This window comes from Nannospalax galili, unplaced genomic scaffold, assembly GCF_000622305.1.
Source record: "Nannospalax galili isolate Female #2095 unplaced genomic scaffold, S.galili_v1.0 scaffold1400, whole genome shotgun sequence".
In the NCBI taxonomy this organism is placed as follows: domain Eukaryota; kingdom Metazoa; phylum Chordata; class Mammalia; order Rodentia; family Spalacidae; genus Nannospalax; species Nannospalax galili.
The window spans coordinates 588998-602624 of record NW_008345995.1 but is presented as its reverse complement, the minus strand read 5'-3'; the positions used below and the strand labels follow the sequence as shown (position 1 = coordinate 602624).

At 54.7% G+C, this 13627-nt stretch overlaps 2 protein-coding genes across 4 annotated transcripts in view; one reads left to right on the top strand and one right to left on the bottom strand.

Moving 5' to 3' along the window:
• The first annotated feature begins 216 nt into the window (after positions 1-216).
• Positions 217-3253, top strand: Ankrd63 (ankyrin repeat domain 63). The gene has a single exon (XM_008842317.2). The coding sequence runs from the start codon at positions 937-939 to the stop codon at positions 2095-2097; it is 1161 nt and encodes a 386-aa protein (XP_008840539.1). The 5' UTR covers positions 217-936; the 3' UTR covers positions 2098-3253.
• Positions 3254-5967: 2714 nt separating this feature from the next.
• Positions 5968-13627, bottom strand: part of LOC103741500 (serine/threonine-protein kinase PAK 6) — a 35323-nt gene continuing 27663 nt past the window's right edge. For all 3 annotated transcript variants that reach the window (XM_008842314.3, XM_008842316.2, XM_017800403.1), the window contains 6 exons: positions 10262-10759; positions 9992-10125; positions 9545-9671; positions 9317-9442; positions 8825-8959; positions 5968-7542 (listed from right to left, as the gene is read on the bottom strand). In XM_008842314.3, coding sequence (XP_008840536.1) covers positions 7375-7542; positions 8825-8959; positions 9317-9442; positions 9545-9671; positions 9992-10125; positions 10262-10759 — 1188 coding nt within the window. In that variant the 3' untranslated portion in view covers positions 5968-7374. The remainder of the gene's footprint in view (positions 7543-8824; positions 8960-9316; positions 9443-9544; positions 9672-9991; positions 10126-10261; positions 10760-13627) is intronic.

The window sequence follows — 13627 nt, the reverse complement described above, 5'->3', positions numbered from 1 at the left end:
CGGATGGAAGCAACTCCCAGTGTCTCCGCCCTCCCCCACCCACCCTGAGCCTGCGGTCCCGCCAGTTTCTAAGCAGCCAAGGGTACCGACTCAAGTGGAGGCGGAGGGCGGGGAGAGAAGACTGCGACTTTAGGATTGGCCCGGCCGGGTGCATGTGGCCCCCGGCGAGCAGCCCCCGCCCCCGCGCCGCAACCGCCGCCCGCATTCCCAGGGGAGCGCGGAGGAGGAGCCGTTCCCCAACTTGGTGGCCTACCAAGGGGTGGGGGTCAGGGGCGGTCTCCCTTGCCTAGTCCGTCTCTGCTGTGACTGCGAAGCCGGCTTCCAGGGCAGCCATTGCCATGGAGACCCTGGATGCTATAAAGCCAGGTATCCAGGCGGAGGGCACCTTACGCGCCGCTGAGCCCCCCAAGTAAAAAGCAAGCGCCCCGGCGTGGCCCGGCCCCCGCAAGAGAGGAGGAGGCGGGGAAAGGCGCCGGGAGCTGGAGGAGCCGCGCGCCCCGCCAGGGCTGGAGGCAAGAGTGCAAGGCGGGCGCCACCCGCTCAGCAGGGAAGCCGGGGCTACCCCGGGTGCCGGTGAGTGGCGCTGCTCCAAGCCACAGGGGACTGAGGGGCATCGGACACCGGGAAAATCGCCGGAGAATTGAGGAGGCTGAGCTTGAGCTGCTGAGGTCGAGTAGCCGACGGGAGCAGGAGCCCGGGGTAGCAAGCAACCCACACCTCCAGGCGGGAAGCCCGGAGGCAGCAGAGGGACGCCCAGCGGGGAGCAACACGGCAGCCAGAGCCGCGGGACGACCCGAGTAGGATCCTTGGCCACAGCCACCCACGCGCGGAAGGAGCGGTACCGGAGCCCGGCCGGGGCAGCTGCCCGGTGGGGTGCGGGAACAGGGGCGCCCCCGTGCGGAGCTGTCGGGCCGCCCAGACGCGGCGGCCAGAGCCATGCTCAAGCCCAAGGACCTGTGTCCCCGAGCGGGGACGCGCACCTTCCTGGAGGCCATGCAGGCGGGCAAAGTGCACTTGGCGCGCTTCGTGCTGGACGCGCTGGACCGCAGTATCATCGACTGCCGCGCAGAGCAGGGCCGCACGCCGCTCATGGTGGCTGTGGGGCTGCCGGACCCTGCGATGCGCTCGCGCTTCGTGCGGCTGCTGCTCGAGCAGGGCGCGGCCGTGAACCTGCGGGACGAGCGCGGCCGCACGGCGCTCAGCCTGGCGTGCGAGCGAGGCCACCTGGACGCCGTGCAGCTGCTAGTGCAGTTCAGCGGTGACCCGGAGGCCGCGGACTCGGCGGGCAACAGCCCGGTGATGTGGGCCGCGGCGTGCGGCCACGGAGCGGTGTTGGAGTTCCTGGTGCGCTCTTTCCGTCGCCTGGGCTTGCGCCTTGACCGCACCAATCGTGCGGGCCTCACCGCGCTGCAACTGGCCGCCTCCCGCGGCCACGGGACCTGTGTGCAAGCCCTCACTGGGCCTTGGGGCCGCGCAGCTGCCGCAGCGGCTGCTCGGGGCTCCAACTCTGACAGCCCCCCTGGCCGCCCGGCCCAGGTGCCTAGCCCAGAGCGTCGACGACCAAGTCCCCGGCGTCTACCGCGGCCTCTGCTGGCACGCTTCGCACGAGCTGCGGGCGGCCACGGCCACGGTCATGGCCATGGAGGCGAGCCGGCCTCTGCTGGCAAGGGCTCGGGCCGTCACCGGGCACAAGGCGGCGAGCGGCCTGAGTTGGGCAGGAGCATGAGCCTAGCGCTGGGTACCATGACCGAAGAGGAGACAGCACGCCTACGGGCAGGAGCTCTGATGGCCCGACCAAACTCACCCCAGTCTTCGGGGAGTGGGCGGTGGCGCTCACAGGAGGTGCTGGAGGGAGCACCCCCAACCCTAGTGCAAACCCCTATCGGCCTTAGTCCTCACCCCGAGGGTGGCCCCGGTTCTGGCCGCCTGGGTTTGCGCCGACGTTCCACAGCCCCAGATATCCCCAGCCTGGTCGGGGAGGCTCCAGGGCCCGAGAGTGGTCCGGAGTTAGAGAACAACGCTCTGCCTTTCTCAGTGCCTGGGCCAAAGCCTTGGCAGGCGGGCACAGAGGCTGTGGTACTGCAGGCTCAGCGGTAAAGAGCACGTAGTAGGCCGGCCGAGCCCTGCAACCCCTGCCCTCCTGTCTCTAGTCCACTGAGAGAGACCTCTCCTTTCCTTCCAGGCCCCTCACTTTCTTCAGCAATCTCCCCTGCCTACCGCCCCCATTTTAGAACCTGTCCCCACTACCAAAGGGAGACCTCCACCAGTCCTCCACCAGGTGTAAGAAAGGGACCCCTATCCTTTTTTGTGTGTGTGCTGTTTGGTATTCCCCGTGTAACTCTCACCTTCCCACCACCTGACTTGTTGTCTTGGAAAAAGAGGTGTGGAGGGTAGATTGTGTAGGTTACACCTTTTTAAACAGAAAGGTGGATCCCCAGCCCCAGCCTTAAGGGGTTAGCTGTCCTGGTTCTGCCTGGGCTCCTATCAGATCACCTTCCCTTTTCTGTTTCCCATCACCTTGAGCAGCCAGGCAACTGAGCAGAGCTAGCCTCGGAGAACAAAGGCCCAGACTGCTGTGCCTACTGAGGCTGACAATAATATTTTGACAAACTACCAAAGTCTCCCTTCCCTGTAAGTGTTAGACAAAGGGAGGAATGAAGACCCCCCAGAAGCTTTCTGAGCAAGAGGGCTGGTTAGGGAAGCATCCTGTTAAGTTTTTCTGAGGTAGAACCTCCTGCTTCAAGACAATGAAAATATTTGGGGACTTCTACCGTTTCTAGGTGTTGGCCACCAGTTGTCCCTTCTGGGTAATAAACTCCCTCTGCCTCTGTCTCAGGCAGAGCCAGGATTCAGCTTCGTTGACATTGTGGGGTCACTGCTCCCCCAAACCCCTCTAGCAACTCCTGGGTCAGTTGGCCCCTCAGCGTCCTTGCTTTTGAATTCCATCTTTGAGATTCAGTGCCTCACTCATCTGGCCCAGCCACATATTTCCACTCAATCCCAGAGGACTGAAATGGAAAGGACTTAGCACTTCCCCGCCCCCACCGCCTCCCAGCTCCTCTGTTCTGCACGTGGGTGCTCCTGGAGGGTGGAACATTTTGAGAAGGCTTTGCTTAATTGTATTTCTTCCAATCCTCAAAGAACTCGTGTTTTGAGTCTTTGAATATGAGGCAGAAAGCAGCAGGTCTGATCCGAGGCTTAAGAGCCTGACAATATCTCTTTAAATAGAACCTCCGCGAGGGGGATAATTGACTGAAGTGTTTGCGACGTTAAACGGCGGCGCGCGGGAGTCGGGAGCCCACACGAACCGCAGGTCCGGGTTGAAATTACATCAAACTCCAGAGAGAGCTGGGAGGGGGCTGTTAAATGTCTCCTGCTTCTTGCTGGGCCGTTAATGGAGGGCAGGGCCGATGATGGATGCTAGAGGTCGAGACCAAGGACCCCTGCCTCTGCCCCACCGCGTGGGACGCTGGCCTGGCCCAGCTTCCAGCTTTTGTTACTGGGCAGATTAGTGAGTCAGAGGCAACCGAGGAGAGGTAGTTAGGCCCTTTCGTGGCCAAGTCCTTTGTCCTCTGCTCTCAGCCCCTGCACTCCAACTCTGGACCCGCCTCTCGAGGGGGCGAAGAGAGGGTTAGACAGGACGCATGCTCTGGGACCCAGTGTCAGTGCGAGCTCCCGCGGAGAGCTGTACCCGCAGGATGGGGTAAAAACCTTTTTCAAGGCAGTGAAGGTTTTCTGGGGGTTGCAGCACCTCGGGGTTCTTTTTGTGAACCCCAAGAGGTAAGCTTGCAGCACCTGGCCCGCCTGCAGTCTTTGCAAGACGTTGATGTATATTGTCTTTGTGGAAGGAGTCTTACCAGCAGCTAAGTGAACTGCCCAAAGCGAGAATGAGCGTGCCTAGAAACTGCGCCTGGGCGCGAGGGTTTGGAGACAGAAGCCGGCTTTTGCAGGGGTCAGACACTTCCCCAGTACCCCCACCCCATCTCTGAGGCCGCGCGGGCCCATACTTTCGACTGTGATCCTTGGTGCCCTCTGGTGGCAGCTCTGCGCTCTCCTCTGGCTTCCAGGCTCAGAGCTCAGACTCCGATTTTTTGTTCAAGGTCACCACTCTACACTTCCCCCTCTGTGCATTTACCCATGGAACCATCGTCTTCCTCTTGTAGAATTTAAAATCCTGGTACTTGAAGTCACTTCAATGAAGTGAGAAATAATAAGCAAGAAAAATCAACACTGGGTGTAGCAGTGCCCAGACCCTTCACAAGAACCCCATGCCATCTTCAAGTTTAAGGCTAAGTGTCTGAAGACTCCTGCTCTCTTCAGAACAGCTGGAGTTGCCAAACCCTCCTTATGGTTTCCAAGCCTTGGCGCCTGCCCATATACCTTGCTTCCTTATGACAGCTGATTTCCTTTCTGAGGTGATCTCTCCCCTCACCCCAACACACACGCACATCTGCCCCACTCAGACCCCTGAGTGGCAGTTGAACAATGCCAGAGCGTCTGAGGTCAGAGGTCAGGGGTGGGATACATCAAGTGCATACTGCTTCTTTCTGACCCTTGCTTGCTTACTTACCGTAACCCTTTTCAACCGTGTTTAATTTTAATGAAGTTTTTAATGGTGTAAGAATACAAGTATTTTGGCTTACAAGCAGCATGAAGTTTGGCTCACACACTGTATCAGAGGTGCTGTCATCTTTTCAGTGCCACTGACTTGGTTTTCAGGGTGAATGTCACCTTGGCTTCTCTGTGTTGGGCAAACAACCACTCCTCTCTGTGGAGTGGCCCAAAGCCTGGTGGTTGAAAGTGATGTTTCTAAGACACCGCAGATCTTTCCCGTTTAAACTGAGTTGTGTGCTGCCTTACTGTCCTGACAGACTCCTTAGGCTCTGTGCAGAACCCCACACTACACTCCCCAAACTTGTCTCAGTGTCAGCCTCTGGCATTGAGGCTGGGGCCCTCTCTAGCTTTCCCCACTGTAGAAAAGGCTGCCAGGTATTCTGCTTTTCATATTATTGTTGCTGTTGTTGTTGTGGAGAGTCACTCAGGCCACTGGAGCTCAGTACTGGTTGGAATGGGTGGCTAAAAGACATGACACTTTGGGAGCTGTGCTATGTGGTGGAAGGACTAGTGGAACTCGAGTAGTTAATAAACCCAGTATTATTCCATTCTGAGAACTGGCCTTTCTTTCCTGCCTTCCTACTCACTCCCTTTGGAAAGATGGGAAGGATACATATGGTTTACGAGGCGCTTCCTACCTTCATCAGCCTCTCGCTAGCCAGCCTACTGTGACTGGAGGCTAAAGGTAGAGGTACAGGGGCTGCTTCTGACTGAACTATTGGGGCTGGGGTTGGGGCCTAGGTATGAACCTGTGGGGAGCAGGTGGTTTGTGTAGCTCCTTGCTAAGAGGTTTCAGTGAACCCTAGGTTGGGCGTAGATCTCAGGAATGGAGGACTGGAATCAGTGGCAGAGCTGAAAGTGAAAGGTAATTTTACCCACCTCCCAAACCCAGGACTAGAACCCAGGTTTCTTGGTTTCCAGCCAGCCACTTCTCTGCTTTTCACAAATTCTACCCTGATGGCTTCAATTCTGAGAAATGACCAGGGTCTGCTTTCTCACTGTAGTAGCTTCAGGCCACCTTCTGTGGACAGCCTGAGGACCAGGATGTGTGAAGCAGGGAAAGGGAGAAGCCAATGAAGAAAGTGGTCATGAGTCCTTTGGACATGCCCTGCCAGAGCCCTTGTGGCTCAGCAGGCACAGCCCTGGACAGAGCCCTATTTTTCCTCTGCTTCAGTTCCAAGAGCCTTTCTCTTCCCATTTCCTTCCTTCTCTGCCCTGATTCCAGGCACACACATCACCAGAGAAGTTGGGTGTTCTGTGGACATAAGTGACCACTGGGGAGCACATCAGGTACCCACTCCAGGGCATCCAGCTCCAAGATAGCCTGGCTCCAATCCCAGAGAATAGAAAGGCTGGAGGTTTGAACATTCAGTTTAATTTAAAACAGGCACAAGTGCAAACAATTCACAAAATTTTCAAGGGAAGATGCTTTTGTTTTTAAAACTCTGACCCTTACAAAAAGACCTTGCAATTTCTTTGCCCTAATGCAGGCCATGAGGGAGCAGAGGAATTTAAAAATATTATCTGGATAGGGTCCAGATGCTGGAGTTCTTCCCTGGCATTCCCTGTCTCACAACAGCCAGGGAGGGAGGGAGGGAGGGAGGGAGGACAGATAAGGAGGCAGGTATCTGTGGAGGCAGCTGGGCCATCAGTTTCACACAAAGGAGGTGCCCATCCCCTTGGCATGAGGGACCCCCAGGAGGTGGTTCACCTTCTGTCCCAGTTCAAGGGTCTGAAGAGGAGGGTCCCTGATGATCTGGCTACTGAGAAGTTGCTGACAAGTAAAACAAAATTAGCCCCTTACTTTTCCTGTCTCAGTATGGGAGAAACTCAGAAACTTAAAGAGCCCCCTGCATGTGTTAAGACCACACACACACACACACACACACACACACACACACACACACCTCTTCACTGTTTGGGTAGAAACATGAGACTTGAGAGGCAGAAAGCCAGGCCAAGAAAGCAGGTCCCTTCAGAGTGGAGCTTGGCAGAAGAGAGGATGGGGTGAGCAGGCCTTCCGAAGCTCATTGTGGTTAACTAAAAGGACCTTGCGTGACCTTCCTGACTTATACGCGTGTGCGCATACACACACACACACTCTCACACGATATTCTCTCTAGCCAGGAAAGTGGGGCCACTTCTTACCAACCCCACTCTCTTATTCAGAATATCCCCTTGCTGCTCCCACAGCCTATGCACAGGCAATTCACAGTTCTGTGAAGGCTTTCTGGGGACAGGCTGTGCCAGGGGACAGGAAACAGGTGCAGGTGAGGCTTCAGGAAGTCAGACCAAGGGAGGAAGAAGGCAATAAAACCCTTCCCCATGACCCTCTGGGACTCCAAGGTTTGAAGTGAATAGCAAGTATCCATGTGAAGATGGGCCATGTGGTGGCCCAGGACACTAGTGAACAACTGCCTTTAAAAATGCAGCAGCCTGTCAGCTATGCTGGCCAGTGGCCAGGAGCACCACTCTCCATGTTTCTTAGAAACATCCCTGTGCAAATAACAAAGGGCCATCCTGCAGAAGGGGCTGTTGTCATCCCAAAGGCAACTGGGACTCTCTGGGAAAGGAGAGAGACTGAGGGGGCAGGTCCGGCCTGGCCCAGTGGGCAAAAGGGCAAGAAGGTAGGGGTAGAATTTCACATTCAATCTTTGGAGAGAATACTGAGAGAACTAGGCAGGTAGGCCCTGCCAGAGGGCTGCTGCCCATTGTCCCCTGCCTGTCGGCACAGGCGGTAGGTGCACCCTGGGTGTGGGCTCAGCAGGTAGAGGTCTGCTTGCGGTAGAGCTGGATCAGAGGCACCAAGCACTCGGGCAGCCCTGTCTGCAGCAGAAAGGGGTGATCCAGGAGCTCCTGGGCTGTGGCTCTCTCTTGGGGTTCTCGCACCAGCATCCGCTCCAGGAAGTCTCGCAGTACTGGGGAGACCTGTGGAGACAGACCATCGAGAGGAAGCTGTGGTTTACAGTGGCTCCAGTGTGGCCTGACTGCCTGCCACCCACTGTTTAAACCTCATTTTCTGTGGCTTACTTCCTAGTTCCTCCCAGGATCACTGCCTGCTGGATTACCAGGTAGGAGAAGAATGCTGGATGGGTCCAGGAATAGTGAGTGGTCAGTTGACCTGTCATGGGACTTGCAAAGCAATGGAATGAGGCTGTCTGGAACTCCAGGGATTAGAGGTTCCAAACATGGCCCTTTACCCCTGCCTACTTCTCAGAGCTCTATGGCATTCAAGCTTTGCAGCTCTGTAGGAGAGGATGGAACTTGCATCTGTCACCCAGCCCCATTCTCTCTGATCACAGGAAGTTTGCGGTTTTCTCTAGGATTCAGTGTTCTCATCTGCAAAATGGGCTAGTGAGGAAATGTGTTTGCACTGCTAGCCACTTAAAGATTTGGTGAAAAAAGAAAAATTGAGGTCAAGTTGGAAGGAAGTACTTGAAATCCAGATAAGGATAGATGTGGAACCTGAGAAAGACTTCTTTGCTGCTCTGAGCCTTAGAGTCTAAGGCTTATCTTGGTTCATTTTGAGTCAGTACCTGGGGATGAGGCTGTGCTGAGTTGCTACAGAAGGCTGCCTCTTTGGGGCAATTTGCTAATGGGTGCTCTCCTAGCCCATCTCATCCCAGGGTCAGAAGCACAGTTTCCAAGGACTACCTGTCTTGGGGCCATTTAGAGACAGACCATCAATCAATCCTGAGACCGTTTTTGCTCTGGCCACCAGGTGGCAGTGCCATTTAGCCATCCTGTGCCAATCTGCCAGCAGGGGATGGATTTGGCAGGAGAGAGTTAAATGTAATAAGCATATGCACTGGTTTTAAGGGGAAAGAGGTGGTCAGCTCTGGGCAGGATGTGCCATGCAAGCTGATTCCTGTGATGGACAGGAATGCTACACTGTATGGGGCCCTTGACATGTGGGGTGGAAGGTTTTGAACTCAGTCTGCTTTGGATTCCTCCCTGGGGCAGCAGGGAGTCCTGGGGTCTTTTGCTCCTTCCTCATAGGTATCTGTGGGCTCCTGTCAAGTGCCTGCTGTAGAGTGACTCCCCTGCTGCAGGCAGCAGGTGGGATTTACTGCAGTGACCAAAGGAGTTGGCATAAATAGGACTCTGTACTAGGTACAGATTTTGTGTGGAGAAAGACAAAGCCTAGGTTCCCATCCTCTTGCTCAGGAGAAATGGGATCTGGTAGATCACACCTTACACATCAACTGACCTTGTAAGAATTTTTCAGCTTGGGTGGGGGGCTGTCCCGGAGCCTTTTCATGGCTTGCACTGGAGAGTCGCTGAAATAGGGAGGTTCTCCATCTACCATCTCAATCACCATGATGCCCAGAGACCAGATATCCACCTGCAGGAGAATATCCCTGATTTTACTGCTGGGATCTGACCCTTGGTAGCAGTGGGCTAGAAGGGAGCAGCTGGTCCCAACTGTCCTTGGTGAGTCTGTCTCCTTCTTCCACTGATCAGCTGCCCCATGGTCGGTTCCTTTTTGAATGAGTGGCTAGTTACCATAGAGGCCATCGTGCATGGAGAATACTGGCCATCTCCCACTGTGCCCCATAGCTGGAGGCAGCAGTTGGTTGCAGGTGCTGAGTGAAGGCCTGGGAATCAGTGTTATTAATGGTGGGGGCTCCACAGGAATAGGACAGAAGAGCTACATGTTCCTAAGCCTCTGGGGAGACCTGAAGATGGAAGGAATATTTACCTCAGTAGCATACAGAGACCTGGAGATCACTTCAGGAGCCATCCAATATGGGGTTCCCACCAGAGACTTTCTCTTCGGGACATCTTTACTGATTTGAGCACAGAATCCAAAGTCTGAGAGCTTCACCTGTAATTGAACAGTGAGTAGATAGAGATCAGGAGGAGGAGGAGTGCTACAGAGGATCAGGGAAGTAGGGGAACAGCTGAGTCAGAGATGGGGAGGACCTACCCTGCCATCAAGGGTCAGCAGGATGGAGTCACTCTTGATGTCCCGGTGGATGACACCCTGGGCATGCAGGTAAGCCAAGGCCTGAAGCACAGCCTCACACACAGTGGCAATCTGCTCCTCATTCAGCCTGGATAGGGAAGGCCAGGCCGCCCATGGGACAGCATGTTAGCTTGCGCAGCTTCTGGGTAGCTAGGCTGTGTGGAGGGGAGTCCCAAGCAAGGGGCCCCACAGCTCCTGGGCACTGTGCTCATCAGGTTGTAGCCCTGGACTTCTATTTTCTTCTCCATTCCTCTGAGACTCCTGAGCCTCATTTACCCCTAAACGGCAGGGGTCCCTGATGATTAGACAAGTAGGTATCTCAAGTGTTATGAGCCAGAGGCTGCTGATTCCCATACTAGGGCAATGGTGAGGCAGTTTCCCCTCAGCCTAGCCCTTTCAGCTGCCCACCTGACTTGGGATATGATGTCTGTGAGGGCTCCGCCCTGCAGGAACTCCATCAGCACCCACAGCTCCTCACCCACCAGGTAACTCTTGTACATTTCCACCACATTGAGATGCTGGTAGTCCCGCATGATCACCACCTGAGGATGGAGAGGGGCCTGAGTGTCTGGCAGTGTCCCAAGGTGGGCTACCCTCCCCTCTCACCCCACTGCCTCCCAGGTGTCCAGCCTCCCTGCATGCTTACTGCCTTGCCAATGTTCCATCCTGTCTCCCCACCTCATTAAAGAGCAGCTCCCTGCGCTGCTGCTTCCTGAGGTCCATCATCTTGACAGCCACCTGGCGGCCAGAGTGCTTTTCCCGGGCCAGGCACACAATGCCTGTGGAGCCCTCCCCAATCTTCACATAGCTGTCCAGCAGCAGCCGGGGATCACCCTGGTCTACCACCATCCTGAGTGCAGCCTTGAACTGCTCATGAGTCACAATGCCTGTGTCCTCACTGGCCAGGGCACCCTTGGCCACGGTGGGGTCCTGGGGCAGGTACAGATTGCTGGTGCTGATCTGAGCATGCCGAGTGCGGGGGGAGCCCACCGGGGAAGACCGGCCTGGAAGTGGGCCTGCAGCTGGGGCTGTGCGGAGGGACTTCTGGGGGCTGCTGGTATCTGAGGTGGTCAGAGGGCTGAAGGTCCCCGTGGGCTGGTCTGAGGGCAAGGACTGGGCCTTGGCCACCAGGCTTGAGGGTGAATCTTTCTGTGGTGGTCGGAAAGCAGAGTTGGGCTGTGGAGACAAGAGACAAGAAAGAGTGTGGCCAGGGAGCATTTGGAACAATCTTCCCAGAGGTAGGTGTGACCACTGTGGCCCAGACACTAGCAGGTCATACATGACTTCAGACTACAATGAGGAAGTGAGCAATGATGTTCAAATGAAGCTGAGCCAACCAGGACACCAGCCCCATTGCTCCCGGTTGAGCAGGCTCAATAGCATCTCTTTATCCCTAGTCTGCTGTTCCTGGGAAGACAAAAACAGTGAATCCCTAAGGTATCCTCAGGCTGGGTATTTCTTCCTGGGCAACTGACAGGCAAACCCCAGGGAAGCCACTGTGAGACAGACTCCTCTGAGAAAGCTGGGTCAGAGGCTCCTGGTATAGATCGAAGAGGCTCCAGGTATAGGTCGAAGAGGCTCCAAGCAGAGGGCAGTGGGTAGGTGTGGCTGACTCTCAGAACTTGGGCAGGAAGCCACAGCTGAGGTCCTTGCTTATACTTGCAGCAGGGAGTCTGCATATTTGGGAGTTTATACACAGAAGCTTGAAGACTCCTGGTTAAGGACCCTTAGAGGAGGGGAGGAGCTAGCCACGGTCTCTGTGGAGAAGGAGGGAAGGTAGAAGAGGGGAAGTCCAGCCCTGAAAGCCTATGAGGCTCCTTGCCTTTCTGAGCCCAAGCCTTCCTACCACCACTAGAGTGAAAGGAGCCCACCCTTCATGGGCCTCCCAAGGAGCTTGTGTTTTTAAAAGGCAGTGGAAAGGGACCCTTCAGAAGCTACACAGAGCTTTCTGTCACAAAGGTAAATGGCTCCACATTTGCTGGGACCTGCACCTGGCCACAGAGCTGAGGGGGCATCTCCTGAAGCTGTCAGCTTGGGCTACTTGCTTAGGGACCCTGAATCTAGGTCCTGTCAGAGGCTTTTGGGTTCTGTGTACCAACTCCCAGGCTTCAGGGCTCTACTCCCAGCATAGGCCCTGGCTTTGCTAGGAGTCTAGCATGTAGACAGTGAAGGTGTGGGTGGTCTGCCAGCAGAGGACCACAATGTGGCCAACTTCTGCCATGCTACACCTGCCTAACCATCAAGGGGACATGAGTGTTCACAGAAAGCACCTGGTTGTGACCAGTGCAGAGGGCTGCTGTCTGGTTCTGCAGTTCCTGGAGTGAGTGGTGGAGGCTAATGTTTCCCATCTAGGTTGAAATTGCTTAAAGCAGTGGTTCTCAATGGTATGTATATGTGTGTGATGTATGTGGTGTACATGAATGGTGTATGTGTATGGTGTGTGTGTATGGAGTATATATAACATGTATGTAGTATGCTATTTATGTTGTGTGCATGTGATGTAATGTGGTATGTGTATGTAGTATATGTGTGGCATATGTATGGTGTGTGTGTGGTTTGTGGTATGTGTGTATGGTATGTGTGTGTGTGATTTGTGGTATGTGTGTATGGTATGTGTGTGTGATTTGTGGTATGTGTGTATGGTATGTGTGTGATATATGCATGATAAGTATACAGTGTATGTGATATATGTATGGTATATATATGTATGGTGTGTATATGGGATATATATGTTGTATATGGTGTGTATATGGGGTGTATGTGTTGATGTATTGTGTTTATAGTGTTTGTGGTATGTGTACAGTATGTGGGTGTGTGGCATATGTGTGTGTATGGTGTATATTACGTGTGATTTTTCTGCTTAGGCATTTTCAGTTGTGCCAGTTGAGTGTGCTACTGGCCTCTAGTGGGCTCAGACATGGGATGTTGCTACAAAGCACAGGCCAGGCTCCACAAGGACTCTCTGATCCAAATGCCACTCATCAGTGCAGGGCTACAAAGCCCTGGCCTCTCAGAGGAAGATTCAGTCCTGCCTTTTAGAAGCCTGGCTCAAGAACATTCATCTGGAAAGTATGCCCAGGTATCTAGAAGGGAACCACTCCCCTGGATTTGGAACTGTGCTGTCTTTAAGCCCAAGACAACCACCATCTACTTCCACTGTGGGAGTGCCCCAGCACACCCAGCCACAGTGGCCCTTGGGGCTTCTCAGTAGTAAGGAGGATGAACAAGCCTGTGCCTCTTCTGTGTAACTGACAGCCCAGACAGATGATATCAATGCCCAGCACAATGCCAGCACTCCTTTTCTCTAGGCCCCCTGCAACCCACCCAGGTGGACAGAGAGGAATCAGCTGATTCTCACCTTCCTAGTGGTATGCCTTGGCCTCACCTTAGTTTAGGGGGGATGTCTCCCAGGACACAGTGGTCTGTGATCGTTAAACACACAGGTATTCGTGTCCTGGCTCACATGGACACATTAAGCCATGCCCTATGGGACTCTCAACTCTGCCCTCTGTCCCAGAGGGGAGCTGGAGTGCATGAAGTGGAGGACCCTCCCTGGTGCCTCAGCTGGAAGTGACTTGGGAAGCTTGTAAGTCCAGGCCATCCTCTAGGATAGACCACGCTTACACCAACAGCAGAGGATCCATTTTATTCCCAAAGTCCTCCCTGGGAAGGGGATGCTCCGCCCCTGAGAACAGCTGTTTCTTAGGCCTGGGTTAACACCTTCATGTGCACCCTGCCTCTCCGGAGCTAGATAACAGCTACTTGCCATGATTGCACAGCTTTGTACATGAGAATCAGAAACCTGGAAGGCCTGGGATAGGATGCCAGCCCTGAGTGAGTGCCTGCCCTGCTTCCTTCTCTGACTCACAGGGGTTTAGCTCACTCTGAGGAGCTCATTTGCCAGATGGGAAAGGTGTTACTGTCAATGTGACAGGATGTGGCAGGGCAGATGAGAAGTGAAAACATACTCCAATCTGCCAAGAAATGCCAACCAGGACTCCCTTCTCTTTCCTTCCTCACAGAAAAGATGTCTGCCCTGCTGTT